Consider the following 13,585-nt stretch of genomic DNA (forward strand, 5'->3'; position numbering starts at 1 on the left):
CTTGCACGTCATTTTGAGACAAAGATGACGATGTAAAAAATTCCGTTACTTAGGAGGGACCCCGTACGAGGTGGAGTTGACCGACGAGGGAAGATGTGCCTGTCCAAGTGGACCTGGGCAGGGCAGCGGGTCCCCCCTCCCTCCCTCCGAGCCCTGGCCCTGCCCATTAGGTCTGCAGAGCAACTTTCTTGGCACGGTTCAGAGACCCTCTACGTGTGGGTGTCTCCCTGGAATGTTCTAGCATCCCTTTTGAACTTGGTGGGATCTAAATTTGGACTCCCAGCTTTATCACTCGTGCTTGACTAAGCTATCTTATGTTTATTTTTTCAAGGCTTTTGGAGATTTCATCAGGGAAAGGTCTGAAGTAGATGTCCCAAGGGACAGTATTAACAGGTCGGCACCCCTCCCTCCTTACCCATGCTCGGAAAGTGGGGGTGGGGGCAGCGCTCAACTCACTTTCCTGTGCCCTCAGGGCTCACACCTCGGGCAGGAGTGGGGATGATTCTCCTCCCCTCTAACCCATCTGACGATGAGGATTTGGGGAGGAAGAGAGGGAAAAGAATGAGGTTTCGAGGACTGTGGGGCTGCCTGAAGAGAGATTTGCCTCTCAGCGGGGACACTGCTTCTCACCCCTTCATCGAAGTGTGGCTGTGACGTGGGAGTGTGTATTCTAGCTTCTTCAGAAGGCACGTTAGCTTCCCCAGCCTCATCGCACACACAGCAATACAGATAATGTATGTCATGACTTGAAAATATTTTTAGCTCCATGAGGCCCTGCTAACCTGACCTACCCAGATAAGTGAGGCTCTCAGAAGTCATCGCCATACTAGAAGATCCATCCTTGTGAATTCTGGGGCTTCTGACAGATAAGGAGACAAGAAAGCAATCAGGTAGGCTTTGCACATTTTTAAAAATTGAAAGAACCATGGTCCTGTGTGTCTTGGAAACCATCATCTCTAAATTTCATCTCATTTCAACTTTGGCAGAAAGACTCGTGAGCTGTGACTTTCCTCGAGAAGGCAGCACTCATTACCTCTCCTCTGCCTTAGCGTCTTCCTGGCAATGTCCCAAATTACTGTCCACTGAAGGCAACACAGAACCTGGGGCTGACACTAGGAAGAGGAGGGAGACCTGATTTCTCTCCCTCAAAATTGCATTTCAAAACAGTCCTCCCAACAGCTGTCAAAAAATTTCACTCCCATCCGCAACTTGGTAAGGCTGTGGATAAAAGGGTTTTTTTTAGCGGTTTGCTCCTTCCCACTTCAAAGCGCTTTTTTGGGACATGCATCGCAGTTGAGGGTCAAAGGACTTGGGTACAGAGAGACAGCGCAGAGGCTTTGGTCATAATCCCGATGAGCTCCTACCCTCAGCCTGAGCCAGGCTGTTCTATCACTGCTGTTTAATCTCACATCACTCCAGTGGTGAGCCTTCTGCAGAAGGTGAAGGAAATCAGAAAACAGGTAAGGTCACCTAGCAGGTGCACCAGCCAAATCCCCACAGTGAATGCCGTGTGGGGCTGTTCATGAATGGTCACAGCAATATTTTGCTGTCTCACGTCCCTGCCACATCCCCTCCCCATGAACCCAGGGTGGGGTCCTTGTCACTGCCTCAGTAGAGTGCAGGAAAGGTGACATTGTGATGTGAGGCCAAGTTATGAAAGGCCACAGAGCTTCCATCTGACCCTCGGAATGTCCACCTTAGGAAGGCAGCCACCATATTGTGAGGAAGCCCAGGTCACTTTCTGAAAGGCCTGGCTCTTCCTCTCCCCGCTTCATTCTATCACAGTTACCTCCCAGGTCACTGTCATGCCTCTTAGAAGCTATGCAAAAGAGAACGGGATGGAGGAAGGCCCTAATGCTACTTTTGAGCTGCATCTTTGCTTCTCTGACGTCCACACATACTTGTCCTTTTGCATTTTCTGGGACCAGGACCAGGAGCCTGTAGTCTCACAGGGAAGCCTCAGCCCTCCTCACCTGCACAGCCCTTCTAGTTTTTGTGTTGTGTTTTGGATTTTCTTAGAAGCCCTCCAAAACCCTATGAGCCACCCACCCACAAAATGTCCAAGTTGCCCTGTTCTTGCGTCTTTCCAGAGGAGAGCGTGCGCTATGACCCCGCCCTCATCACTCCGCAGGGATTCTACTCTCAGAAACGGAAGTGTCTCTCCCTGGGACTCTGCACTGCAAGCTGAGGGGGAATGTTTGACGATGGTAAAAGGGTTAATTCATCATGAAGACACAACAGTCAAATGTGCATGGACATAAAAGAGCTTCAAAATGCAGGAACCAAAATTCGGCAAAATTAAAAGGAGACAGATAAAATGCTCGGCCCTGGCTATGGAAAAAACACCCCTCTCCCAGCAATGGAAAGAACTAGACCAAAAGAAAAAGGAAAGAGACCATCTGATCACCACCTCCACCTGCTCGGCACTGACAGTGCAGACGCCTTTGCCAAGAAACTTCCCCAAAACATCGCTGCAGTTTGCTTTCCCCACGGTGAGTGGCAGCCGCCTCAGGAATGAGGGAGCCTCTGCCCTCAGTGCACATCAGCTCCCGCAGCGTTGGTCAGAAGAGATGGCAAACCCCAGAACTTCCACGGAGAGCCCATGTGAATTCCGTAAGGGTAAGATGCCATTAGCGCCACAGAAAGTGACCCTTCCTATGTGTATGTGGTTGACACTTGAGACAGAAACAAATCCCCATCGCTCCCCCTTTAGCAGGGAGACCTAGCCTTGGAAGCTGGGTTGCAGCGTGGAGCCTGTCTGCCCCCAGGGTCACTCCTCATCTGAGCTGGCCTCTCCAGCTTCCGGCTATAAATAACTGAGGGGCAGGCCCGCAGCCTGGAAGGAAACAGGACACACGCTGCTTCCTTCTGCCTCTGTGGGTGAGGGGGCTCTGCCCCACCCCCAGCACAGTCCACCTTGTGCTCCATGAGAAGTGCCCAGGAGCAGGGAGGCCTCTTTGTGTGTGCAGGCCCCTGAGGGCTGCTGGCTGGGATACAGGAGTTGAAGGAGCTGCCTGATGATGATGATAGGTGTTCTGTGGCTTTTCCAAATAACCTTTCCTTTTTTTTTTTTTTTGAAACAGCCTTGCTCTGTCTCCCAGGCTGGAGTACAGTGGCGTGATGACAGCTCACTGCAGCCTCGACCTCTTAGGCTCAAGCTCTCCTCCCACCTCAGCCTCCCGTGTAGCTGGGACCACAGGCAGGAACCACTACATCCAGCTCATTTTTAAATTTTTTTTTGTAGAGGCAGAATCTCACCATGTTGCCCAGGCTGGTTTCAAAGTCCTGGCCTCAAGCAATCCCCACACTTGGCCTCCCACAGTGCTGGAATGACAGGCCTGAGCCACTACCCAGCTAGACCCTTCCTCTGAATCCCTGGCAGGTGGGAAGTGGCCCCAGCTACTGGACAGTGATGGCCAGCATCCTAGGGAAGGAGATGCAGGGTGGCCCCCGCAGTGTTAATTCTCTCCCCCGTCCCAGGAACAGGGGGCCGACTCTGCTCTGGAGAGTTTTCGGGCACTCAGCTTCCTCCTCAGGGAGGAGAACTTGTCCCCTAGTACCTTACGCAGCCCCGCACTGTCCCTGCTGCAGGGAAGTTCCTGCCTGGTGGCCGGGAGCTGGCCAGTGAACATCTCCCAGCGGTCGAGGGCATCCACGGCTCTGTCCACCTGTGCCAGCTCCTCCTCCACCCCTTCCCGCTGCAGGGCCTGGATGCACATGGCCAGCCACCGTTCGTGCTCCTTGATGGCCTCCGCAGGGCCCCCAAGTGAAGGCGGAGCCTCGGAGGCCTCCAGGGAGCTCAACCCATCCTCCTCTGGCTCCAGCCCTGAGGAGAAGGCATGACTCCAGGCGTCAGGGGTGAGGGGCTCCGACGTGCTGGTGCCAGGCTCTGAGTCACTCTCGAAGCACATGCCTGAGTCGGCACTGATGGGCGGAGTGTCCTCCCACACCGATGGCTCCCCTGCCTCCTGGCTGGGCCACATCCCTGCCACCGCCTGAGTCCAGGTGTAGAGTCTCTAAGAAGGAGAAACACAGGCTAAGTTTACTCCAGACCAGCCCTTGTCTAGACAGGAAACTGCCCGGAGATCCAGCTCCTTACCTAAGGGGACCCCAGTGTCCTCAGTTGCGCAGGAGTCAGACTGGTTATGTGAGGGCTCTTCTGACCAGCGGCCTTTTGAGGACTCACGTCCAGGCTGTGCCGGAGTCAGAGGTGCCCACCCCCAAGAGCCCACCATTCAGGAACTTTGCCAGCTACTTGTTTTCCAAAGTTAAAGAACAGAAAGCTTGGCCGGGCGTGGTGGCTCACACCTGTAATCTCAGCACTTTGGGAGGCCAAGGTGGGCAAATCACAAGATCAGGAATTTGAGACCAGCCTGGCCAACATAGTGAAACCCTGCATCTACTAAAAATACAAAAATTAGCTGGGCGTGGTGGTGGGTGCCTGTAATCCAAGCTACTTGGGAGGCCGAGACAGGAGAATCGCTTGAACCCAGGAGGCGGAGGTTGCAGTGAGCTGAGATTGTGCCATTGCACTCCAGCCTGGGTGACAGAGTGAGACTCTGTCTCAAAAAAAAAAGCTTTCTATATCCTTTTTTCTCAGCTCACTGCAATCTTCGCCTTCCAAGTTCAAGCAATTATTCTGTCTCAGCCTCCCAAGTAGCTGGGATTACATGCGCCTGCCACCACACCCGGGTAATTTCTATATTTTTATTAGAAATGGGGTTTCACCATATTGGCCAGGCTGGTCTCAAACTCCTGACTTCAGGTGATCCACCTGCCTCGGCCTCCCAAATTGCTGGGATTACAGGCGTGAGCCACTGTGTCCAGCCAGAAAGCTTATAATGCATTAAATAAAATTTTAAATTTTAAAACAAAGATCTGGGCACAGTGGCTCACACCTGTAATCCCACCACAGGGAGGCAGAGGCAGGAGGATCACTTGAATCCAGGAGTTCCAGACCAGCCTGGGCAACATAGTGAGATCACAAGGGAAAAAGAAAATGTAAAGCAAAGGAAATACTTGAAACTCACTTCCTAAATGTTTTCTACATTTCACTCTTAACTCTGCTCTCAAGATTACTATCCTCTCCTGCATCTGTCCAGGGGACATGAAGTTTAACACGGTCCCACCGCATGCCTCTTCCTGACTCGGTGCTCACTGACATTGTGTTGGGAGCTCATATCAGCCATGGTGAGACTTCATACCACAGCAAGTGGCAGAGACCACAGGTCGGGCTCGCTCTTCTAGAGGCATTTCACCAATTGCTCTCGATGGACAGCAGTGACCTTTTCTGGTCAGGCCGTTGGTCAGCTCTCCAGCACCTGCCAGAGTCCTCAGGAGCTAGCCCAGGGACAGCAGGTGACCTCACATCTGCACCGCCACCCTCCCTACCACAGCCAGGAGAGCCAGGCCACCCTGGAGTGCCTTCACCCTGGCCCTCTTCCCTCCACAGCCATGGGAGATGGTGCTCGTGGAAGTTCAGGCAGATCCAGGCTATGCCATGTCAGATGGTTGCACAAGACCCCAAGTGAAGGCATCAAGTGAGAGCTCATAACTTTCTGCAGCCCAAGCTGCCCCTCACTGCCTATACAAGGTACTAAGACCTGCGCCTTGACTGGGCACAGCTGGCAGCAGCAACCTTTGCAAGGCGTCACCAGATGCCGATCAACCATCACGCTGCCTGCACCCTCAGGAGACGCTCCTATCCTCAGCCATGGCTGCACCTGGGCTCCGCCCTAAGTCACAGGCTCCCAGCCTTCCACCTGGGAAAGCCATGGCCTCTGTGCCGGCTTCACCTTCCCTTTACTGCCCGAGTCCCTGCAGTGAGGCGGTGCTGTGATCTGGAAGTACCCCAGTCTCTAGGTCAGCAGTATCACCTGGGAGCCCTGCAAGATGCAGCTCCTCGCTCTGCCCCAGAGGGAAGGAGGGCCCAGCCCTGCCCTGCAGGGGATTCTGACAGGCTCAGTCTGGAAACCACGCCCCCACCTGCCACCAGCTCCTGGGCCCAAGACTAGGAGGACGACACAGGGGTTCCTAGCACCATTTCATTCACAGCTTTTGTGCTTTTGCACAGTGACACCTTCTAAGTTGTTTTCATCCAAAGCTGGGTTTAAAGAAAAATTGCCACCATTTGCCTTTGCACTAAAGCTGCTTCTGAGTTTGCAAACACATCTTCCCCCATGAAGACGGACAAGCCCTTTGCTCCACAGCCACAGCAGAGGGGGTTGGGAACAGAGGCCGCCTCCAACACAGCCTTGTTCTGGCAGCTCCCGCCTCTTCCCAGGGGGCCTGTGCCGCCTCGAGCGGCAGTGACCCAAGTGTTGGTGATGAGAAAGAGAAGAGAAAGTCGCCCTGGGAAGAAGACCCTCCCGGCTGGGGCTCCAATCCCAGCTCTTCCTAAGGGAGAAAAGCTCTTTGCTCCCCCTCCTCCCCACCCAACCCCGCTACATCCTCCCAGGTACTCGCCACAAGCAGGCACTGGCAGGACTCGCCCTGTCACCGGTGAGACCGAGCGGAGCTGGACTCCAACGCGGGTCCCGGGCTCTGCTGGGCTGGAGCTTGGCAGTTGACAAAGTGTGTGCGCAGTCCCTGTGCCCCGCACGGTCTCCAGGTGGCGCTCGCGGGCCTCTGGAGTGCCGGTCCCAGCAGCCAGGCTGCGCGACTCACCTGGTACCTCTCGATGAGCCTGAAGCCCAGGACGTGCTGCAGCTTCCGCAGGCAGATGGGACAGAGGTCCAGGGGCCGCCGCAGGGCCTCGTCCAGGCTGAGTGCGCCCTGCATGAGGCAGCGGAGCCAGCGGCAGTTCCCTAGACCCAGGAGGTGGCAGAGCTCGTGGCACGTGACCTGGGGGAAAGGCCATCAACCACCTTAACTCACTGCCTTGTCCCTGCATCGGGCAGATCCCCAGGCAGTCCCAACAGGACTGAGATGAGGTCCCTGCAGGCGCCCTAGGACCTGGGTGAGGTCGGAGGGCCAGGAGGTGGTCCAGGCACCCCACCCCCTGCCCCAGGCAGCACAGGATGGCCACATCAGGGCCCCAGGGGAAAGGTGAGTCAGGGTGGGTGGCCCTGGGGAAGCCACACAGGACAGGGGTTGGGAGCCAGGCAGACTCAGGCTCTAATATCTACCCTGCTTCTTCATAGCTCTGTGGCCTTAGTTTCCTCATTCTGTAAAGTTAGGGGTTGGTCCTCTTCATGGTGAGGATGGGGCAATGTGACAGAGCGACGCAGCACAGGCTCAGCCAGCACCCTCCCATCCCCTCTTCCCAGGCCCCTCCACCCACCTTGCAGCACTGAACCATCCCCAGGGCACTGAAGCACAGGGCCCAGCCTCTGTCCTGCAGGGGGGCCTCAGGGCCGTCTGTCACCGCCTCTCCCAGGGCCGGATCAGGGGCACTGGGCCCCAACTTTGGGAATTCCCCCGAGAACCGGGCGAAGCTGCAGACACCCACTTCTGGAGAGAGATGGAGAGAAGGGCACTCTCAGGGGTCAGCCTTGGCTCCAGGGGGTCCACGATCAAACCCACCTTATGCTCTCGTGCAACCTGGCCACGGCCCGAGGACACACTCGTCCTGGGCAGCCCTGTCTTGCCCACGCGTCCATGTGAAGATGAGCCCTGGGGCAGAGGAACAGCTCCTATGCCATTCCTCCAGAGCTGGAAGGTGGCACCTGTTCCCATGCATGGGTGTTCACTTCCACCAGCAGGGTTCTCCCCCCAGGCAGAGGGGGCCCTGGCTCACCGTGCCCTGGAAGGAACTTGCTGAAGGTGAAGCTCCAGGCCTCATGCGGGTAGAGGTCGGACAGTGTGAGGCCCAGCACGCACAGCGCATCTCCGGGCTTGTTGTTCTTCAAGAAGGACAGGATGCCATCTGTGGGGAGAGGGCCAGGGAATGGGGTCAGGAGGCACTGGAGACGCCCATCTTCCAGGCTCAGGCCAGCAAACCTTGTCATTCTCTTCCTCTCCCTGGAACCCGTCCCCTCCCAAGTCAGGCATGGGCCAGCAGCCTCTGGTCTGACCCGAGGGCGCACAGTGCCCAGAGCTGCATGATGTGAAGTGAGGGCTGGGGCCATTTGGAGATCAGGACATAAGTCTCAGGCGCCATCGACAGCCCAGTGAGGATGCTGGAGAGGCAGCCGGGCCAACAAGACTCACGCTTGTAGCCCCAGGAAGGATAAGCCACCGCGGCAGCTGAGTGACAGTCCCATCAATGTCCACGTCCCAGCCCAGGGACCTATGAATCCCCACGGCAAAAGGGACTGCAGATGATTAAAGATCTTGGGATGAGAGGTTATTCTGCATCAGCCAGGTAAGCCTGAGGCTGGGCGTGGTGGCTCACGACTATAATCCCAGCACTTTGGGAGACCGAGGTGGGCGGATCACCTGAGGTCAGGAGTTCAAGACCAGCCTGGCCAACATGGCAAAACCCCATCTCTACTAAAAATACAAAATGAGCTGGGCATGGTGGTGCATGCCTGTAGTCTCAGCTACTCAGGAGGCTGAGGTAGGAGAATTGCTTGAACCTGGGAGGTGGAGGTTGCAGTGAGCCAAGATTGCACCACTGCATTCCAGCCTGGGCAAAAAGAGCAAAACTCCATCTCAAAAAAAAAAAAAAAACCCGATTAGAGGCAGCAGAGGGTCTGGGTGAGTGCAGGAGGCCTGAGGGTGCTGCAGGGCTGGCTCTGAGGAAGGGGAAAGGCCGTGAGCCAAGGACACGGGTGCCTCTAGAAGATGGAAAGGGCAAGAAATGGATTCTCCCTGAAGCTTCCACAAGGAACCAGCTCTGCCGACCCTTGACTTTAGCCCAGGGCACTCCTGACCCACAGAGCTATAAGATCACAGTGGGTTTTCCGAGCCAGCAAGTTGTGTAACTTTTTAGCATGGCTCCCAGGAGCGTGAGTGTGGGCAGATACAGGAGAGGCCCAGGGGCTGAGCTTGGACACGATGACATCAAAGCCAGGAAACTAGGGAGGGAAGGAGGCAGAGCAGCCGCCACGGTCCCGGAAAACCCAGAGAGGGTCTCAAACTGGCAGAGAAGAGGGTTCAGGGCACAGACATGCGAGGAGAAAAGTGTTTTCCAAGGAGTTCCACCTTAAAAGGAACAGATTGGCAAGGAGGTTTTTCTGTCTTTTTTGAGATAACATCTCATTCTGTCGCCCAGGCCAGAGTGCAGTGGTGCAATCATAGGTCACTGTAGTCTCAGCCTCCTGAGCTCAGGTGATCCTCCCACCTGAGCCTCCTGAGCAGCTGGGATACAGGCATGAGCCACCACAGAGAGCTAATTTTTAAGTGTTTTGTAGAGACAAGATCTCACTATGTTGGCCAAGCTGGTCTCAAACAATCCTCCTGCCTCTGCCTACCAAAGTGCTGGGATTACAGGTATGAGCCACTGCGTCCCACCTAAAAATGTTTAAATTAGGAGTTTTTTGCATGGCCTTTCATATTAACTCTTCAGTTCCAACATGCATTTTACATTCACTGCACATCTTATTTGAGACCAGCTACCTCTGTTGCGTTCAGAGCCACATGGGACTAGTGCCTTCTGTCTTGGACAGTGCACGTCGAGGGCATGACCTTGGGAAATGCGTGATGGCTCTTGGAGGAGAGGCCAAGGAATTTTTGCCAACAAGGTGACAATGATGATTGTTGTGGATCAAGTTATGTCCCTCAAAAACATAGGTGGAAGGCCTCACCCTGGGACCTGTCATTTGACCCTATTTGGAAACAGAATCTATGCAGAAGTAATCCAGTTAAGATGAGGTCATTAAGGTGAGCCCAGGCTGGGTGCGGTGGCTCATACCTGTAATCCCAGCACTTTGGGAGGCCGACGTGGGTGGATCACCTGAGGTCAGGAGTTCCAGACCAGCCTGGCCAACATGGTGAAACCCCATCTCTACTAAAAATACAAAAATTAGCCAGGCATGGTGGCACACACCTGTAATCCCACTACTCAGGAGGCCGAGACAGGAGAATTGCTTGAACCCAGGAGGTAGAGGTTGCAGTGAGCCAAGATCATGCCACTGTGCTCCAGCCTGGACAACAGAGCAAGATTCCATCTCAAAAAAAAAACAAAGGTGAGCCCAGTGACTGGCGTCTTAGAAGAGATGCGGAGGCATATGGGGTAAAGCCCACATGAAGTCAAAGGCAGAGGTTAGAGTTGTGTAGCTGCAGGTCACAGAGAGCTGGCCAGTGCCAGTGCCCTCCAGAAGCTGGAGGCAGCAAGGGAGGACCCTCCATGGAGTCTTGAGGCCACGTGACTCTGCCAAAACCTTGGTTTCAGCACTGCGGGCTCCAGAAATGTTAGACAGGAAAGGTCCCTAAGCCACCCAGTTTGTGGTACTTCGTCATGGCAGTCCCAGGAAAGTGATCCAAACCACGCTACTCTCTGGGGAAGATGGCAGGACCCCATCTCTACAAAACTAAAAATAATTAGCCAGGAGTGGTGGCACATGCCTGTGGTCCCAGTTACTTGGGAGGCTGAGGCGGGAGGATCGCTTGAGCCCAGGAGTGCAAAACTGCAGGGAGCTGTGATTGCGCCACTGTGCTTGAGCCTGGGTGACAAAGCAGGACCCCATGTCTAAAAAACAATCTAAAACCATGCTGATCTGACCACATAAATGCAGCCCAGCACGCCCTTTGGGTTCCACCTGCTTTTGAACCTTCCCGAGTGCACATCCTTCCCCCGCAGCCATTTTTCCGAGGGCTCCACCGTGCACCTTCTGAAGTGTGAGGCTGGGGGAAACAGCAGTTCATTCACTAAGCAGAGGGGGTGAAAAGCGCTGGAGTGACCCTTTTGGACTCATTGCTGGGCTGTCTCTGAGCTACCACAGTCCTGGCATAGACAGGATGGAGCTATGATGGAAGCCATAACAGGTGAGATACACCGAGTACAGCCTGGGGGAGGTGAGGAGAGCTGAGGCTACAGAGGCCGAGCCTGAGAGGCACGGGGTTGCTGGCTCTATTTCAGGGTCAGGGCCAAGACAGACCAGACAGTCCCCAGACCCCACTCCAGGACCTCAGGGTCTGGGGAAGCCTGTGGAGTATAGGCTGTGACACAGAAAAGAAATGTGCCACCCAGGGGATGGCACCCCACCCCAGCCAGGGGGTCCCTGTCAACCCAGAAATCTCAACAGTGGCTGCTCCCTGTAACAGTTCAACTACCCTGCCAAAAGATGGCCAGACAGGCAGAATGAATGACAAAGAACAGCTGCTTCAAGCACCCAAGATGGGAAGGAGCAGATTACAGAGGGTTACAGAGGAATAATTATATAGGGGTGGAGAGCCACCCTATATATGATTATGGTGTGGGCTACATGATGTATACATTTGCCAAGACTCAGAACTGTACACTGAAAAGGATGAATTTTACTATCTAAATTATACCTCAATAAATAAGGCAGAGACCAAACGAGAAAACAAAAACAGGGAGGATTCGAGCTCAGACAGATGAAGCTGGGCTGTTTGGATGACCCTAATGACATGCCTCCTACCTGGGAGAGATGCTGAGCCCTGGGGACCATCAGAACTACCCAGAAAAGCTTCACGTCTTTGTCCCACAATCAACCCTTATGTGTCTGGCAGAAGGAAAAGAAAATCCCCTGTGGGGATTTTTTGACCCAGACCAAGAATTCTTCTCAAAGTTAAACTAACTTTTCCAGTAAGATGCCTAACTAACAATCAATAACAAGGCACGATAACTGAGACAAAATTAGCAGAAGTAACAAATACAGACACATGGGCCCTCCAGATAGCAGAATCATCAGACATACTGTCAAGCAACTATGTTCATGGACGTCAATGCTGAACTTAAATCTCACAGGCAACTGAGACCTATAAAAAATTGACACTGCTAATTTGAAAAAGAACTAGAAACTATAGAACTCAAAAATGTGGCAAATGAAATTAGGAACACAATATATGGGTGGTTTTTGTTGATTTTTTTTTAACGATGGGGTCTTGCTCTGTCACCCAGGATGGAGTGCAGTACTGTGGCACAATCACATCTCACTGCACTTTCAAACTCTCAGTCTCAAGTGATCCTCCAACCTCAGCCTCCCAAAGTACTGCGATTACAGGTGTGAGCCACCATGTCCAGCCTCAATATATGGATTTAAGAGTCCCTTAGATGTGACTCCAGAGAGAGTCAGCTGAAGGATGAGAATAAATTCAAACTAAAGCATGAATAATCAAAAAAGATATAGAGAAGAGAGTAAGATGGATTAATATACATTCAGTTGGAGTCCCAAGAGAGAAGAGAATGGGACAGAGGTGATATTTGACAAAAGAAGCAATTGCTGAGAGTATCCCAGAACTGATGAAAGCTGACCATCTAGTCATTCAAGCCCCGGCCCCTTCCTGAGGACCTCCCTAAACTTGAGCCAAGGTCTCCTATCCACCTAAGAGCCCTTACTTCATTTCTGCCTCTCGACCCAGCCTAACGCTCTCCAGCTGCCAGTGACCCACAGGGAAGGGGCAAGGGCTTGAGGGTTTGGGGTCTTCTACACATGGAAAGTACTTTGCAAAGACAGAAGGTTGGTGTGATGCTGAGTGGACTGAGAAGCGTTCACTTCAAGCCAGTCACAGTGGCTCACGCCTGTAATCCCAGCACTATGGGAGGCTGAGGCAGGCAGATCACTTGAGGTAAGGAGTTCGAGACTAGCCTGGCCAACATGGTGAGACCCCGTCTCTACTAAAAATACAAAAATTGGCCAGGCATGGTGGCTCATACCTGTAATCCCAGCACTTTGGGAGGCCCAACACAGGCAAATTCCCTGAAGTTGAGAGTTCGAGACAAGCCTGACCTGAGAAACCCCATCTCTACTAAAAATACAAAATTAGCCAGGTGTGGCGGCGCATGCCTGTAATCCCAGCTACTCGGGAGGCTGAACTCGAAGGAGAATTGCTTGAACCCAGGAGGCGGAGGTTGTAGTGAGCCAAGATTGCACCATTGCACTCCAGCCTAGGCAACAAAAGTGAAACTCAGTCTCAAAAAAAACCATTAGCCAGGTATGGTGGTTCGTGCCTGTAGCCCCAGCTACTCAGGAGGCTGAGGCAGGAGAATCCCTTGAACCTGGGATATTGCAGTGAGCCGAGATTGTGCCACTGCACTCCAGCCTGGGAGACAGAGTGAGACTCCATCTCAAAAAAAAAAAAAAAAAAAGAAGGGCTCACTTTTCCTGCTCTGCATGCTCTGGCATTTTCCCGTGGACACTGGCTGTATATGGTTACATCCCCAGACACTCCTGGGTAGGAAAAAGGAACCCCCTGTTTCAGTCTTGCTTCCCAAACACCTGGGAAATGGACGTTTCCCACCAAAAAGGAAGAAAAGTTTCCTTTCCTCTCCTGGGCACCTTCCTCCCACCTCTTCCTTCCAGAGAAGCCTGGCTTGGCCTGAGCCACAGCTGCCGTCTTAACTCACCTGTGTGGAGCTGGAGTCTGTCAGAGTCCCGGCTGGGGCGTGAGGAGCAGCGGATGGACGTGGCCGCCACTGAGGGCAGGCACTTGACGTGCAGGCCCAGGAAGAAGGCCTCCGTGCAGCTGCGCAGCTGGTGCAGCAGGGAGCTTCCCACCGGCTCCTCACTCAGGTCTG

The 13,585-nt window shown here is 53.7% G+C and overlaps 1 protein-coding gene across 3 annotated transcripts in view; it reads right to left on the minus strand.

The window, feature by feature from the left end:
- Positions 1 to 891: 891 nt before the first annotated feature.
- The window catches only part of AMZ1 (archaelysin family metallopeptidase 1), a 39,568-nt gene continuing 26,874 nt past the window's right edge, over positions 892 to 13,585 (minus strand). For all 3 annotated transcript variants that reach the window (XM_012455595.2, XM_012455594.3, XM_064376477.1), the window contains 5 exons: positions 13,415 to 13,582; positions 7,739 to 7,867; positions 7,283 to 7,452; positions 6,667 to 6,843; positions 892 to 4,016 (listed from right to left, as the gene is read on the minus strand). In XM_012455595.2, the coding sequence (XP_012311018.2) occupies positions 3,459 to 4,016; positions 6,667 to 6,843; positions 7,283 to 7,452; positions 7,739 to 7,867; positions 13,415 to 13,582 (1,202 nt within the window). In that variant the 3' untranslated portion in view covers positions 892 to 3,458. The remainder of the gene's footprint in view (positions 4,017 to 6,666; positions 6,844 to 7,282; positions 7,453 to 7,738; positions 7,868 to 13,414; positions 13,583 to 13,585) is intronic.

This window comes from Aotus nancymaae, unplaced genomic scaffold (assembly GCF_030222135.1).
Source record: "Aotus nancymaae isolate 86718 unplaced genomic scaffold, 86718_ANA_hifiasm-v0.15.2.pri h1tg000015l_0, whole genome shotgun sequence".
Taxonomy (NCBI): domain Eukaryota; kingdom Metazoa; phylum Chordata; class Mammalia; order Primates; family Aotidae; genus Aotus; species Aotus nancymaae.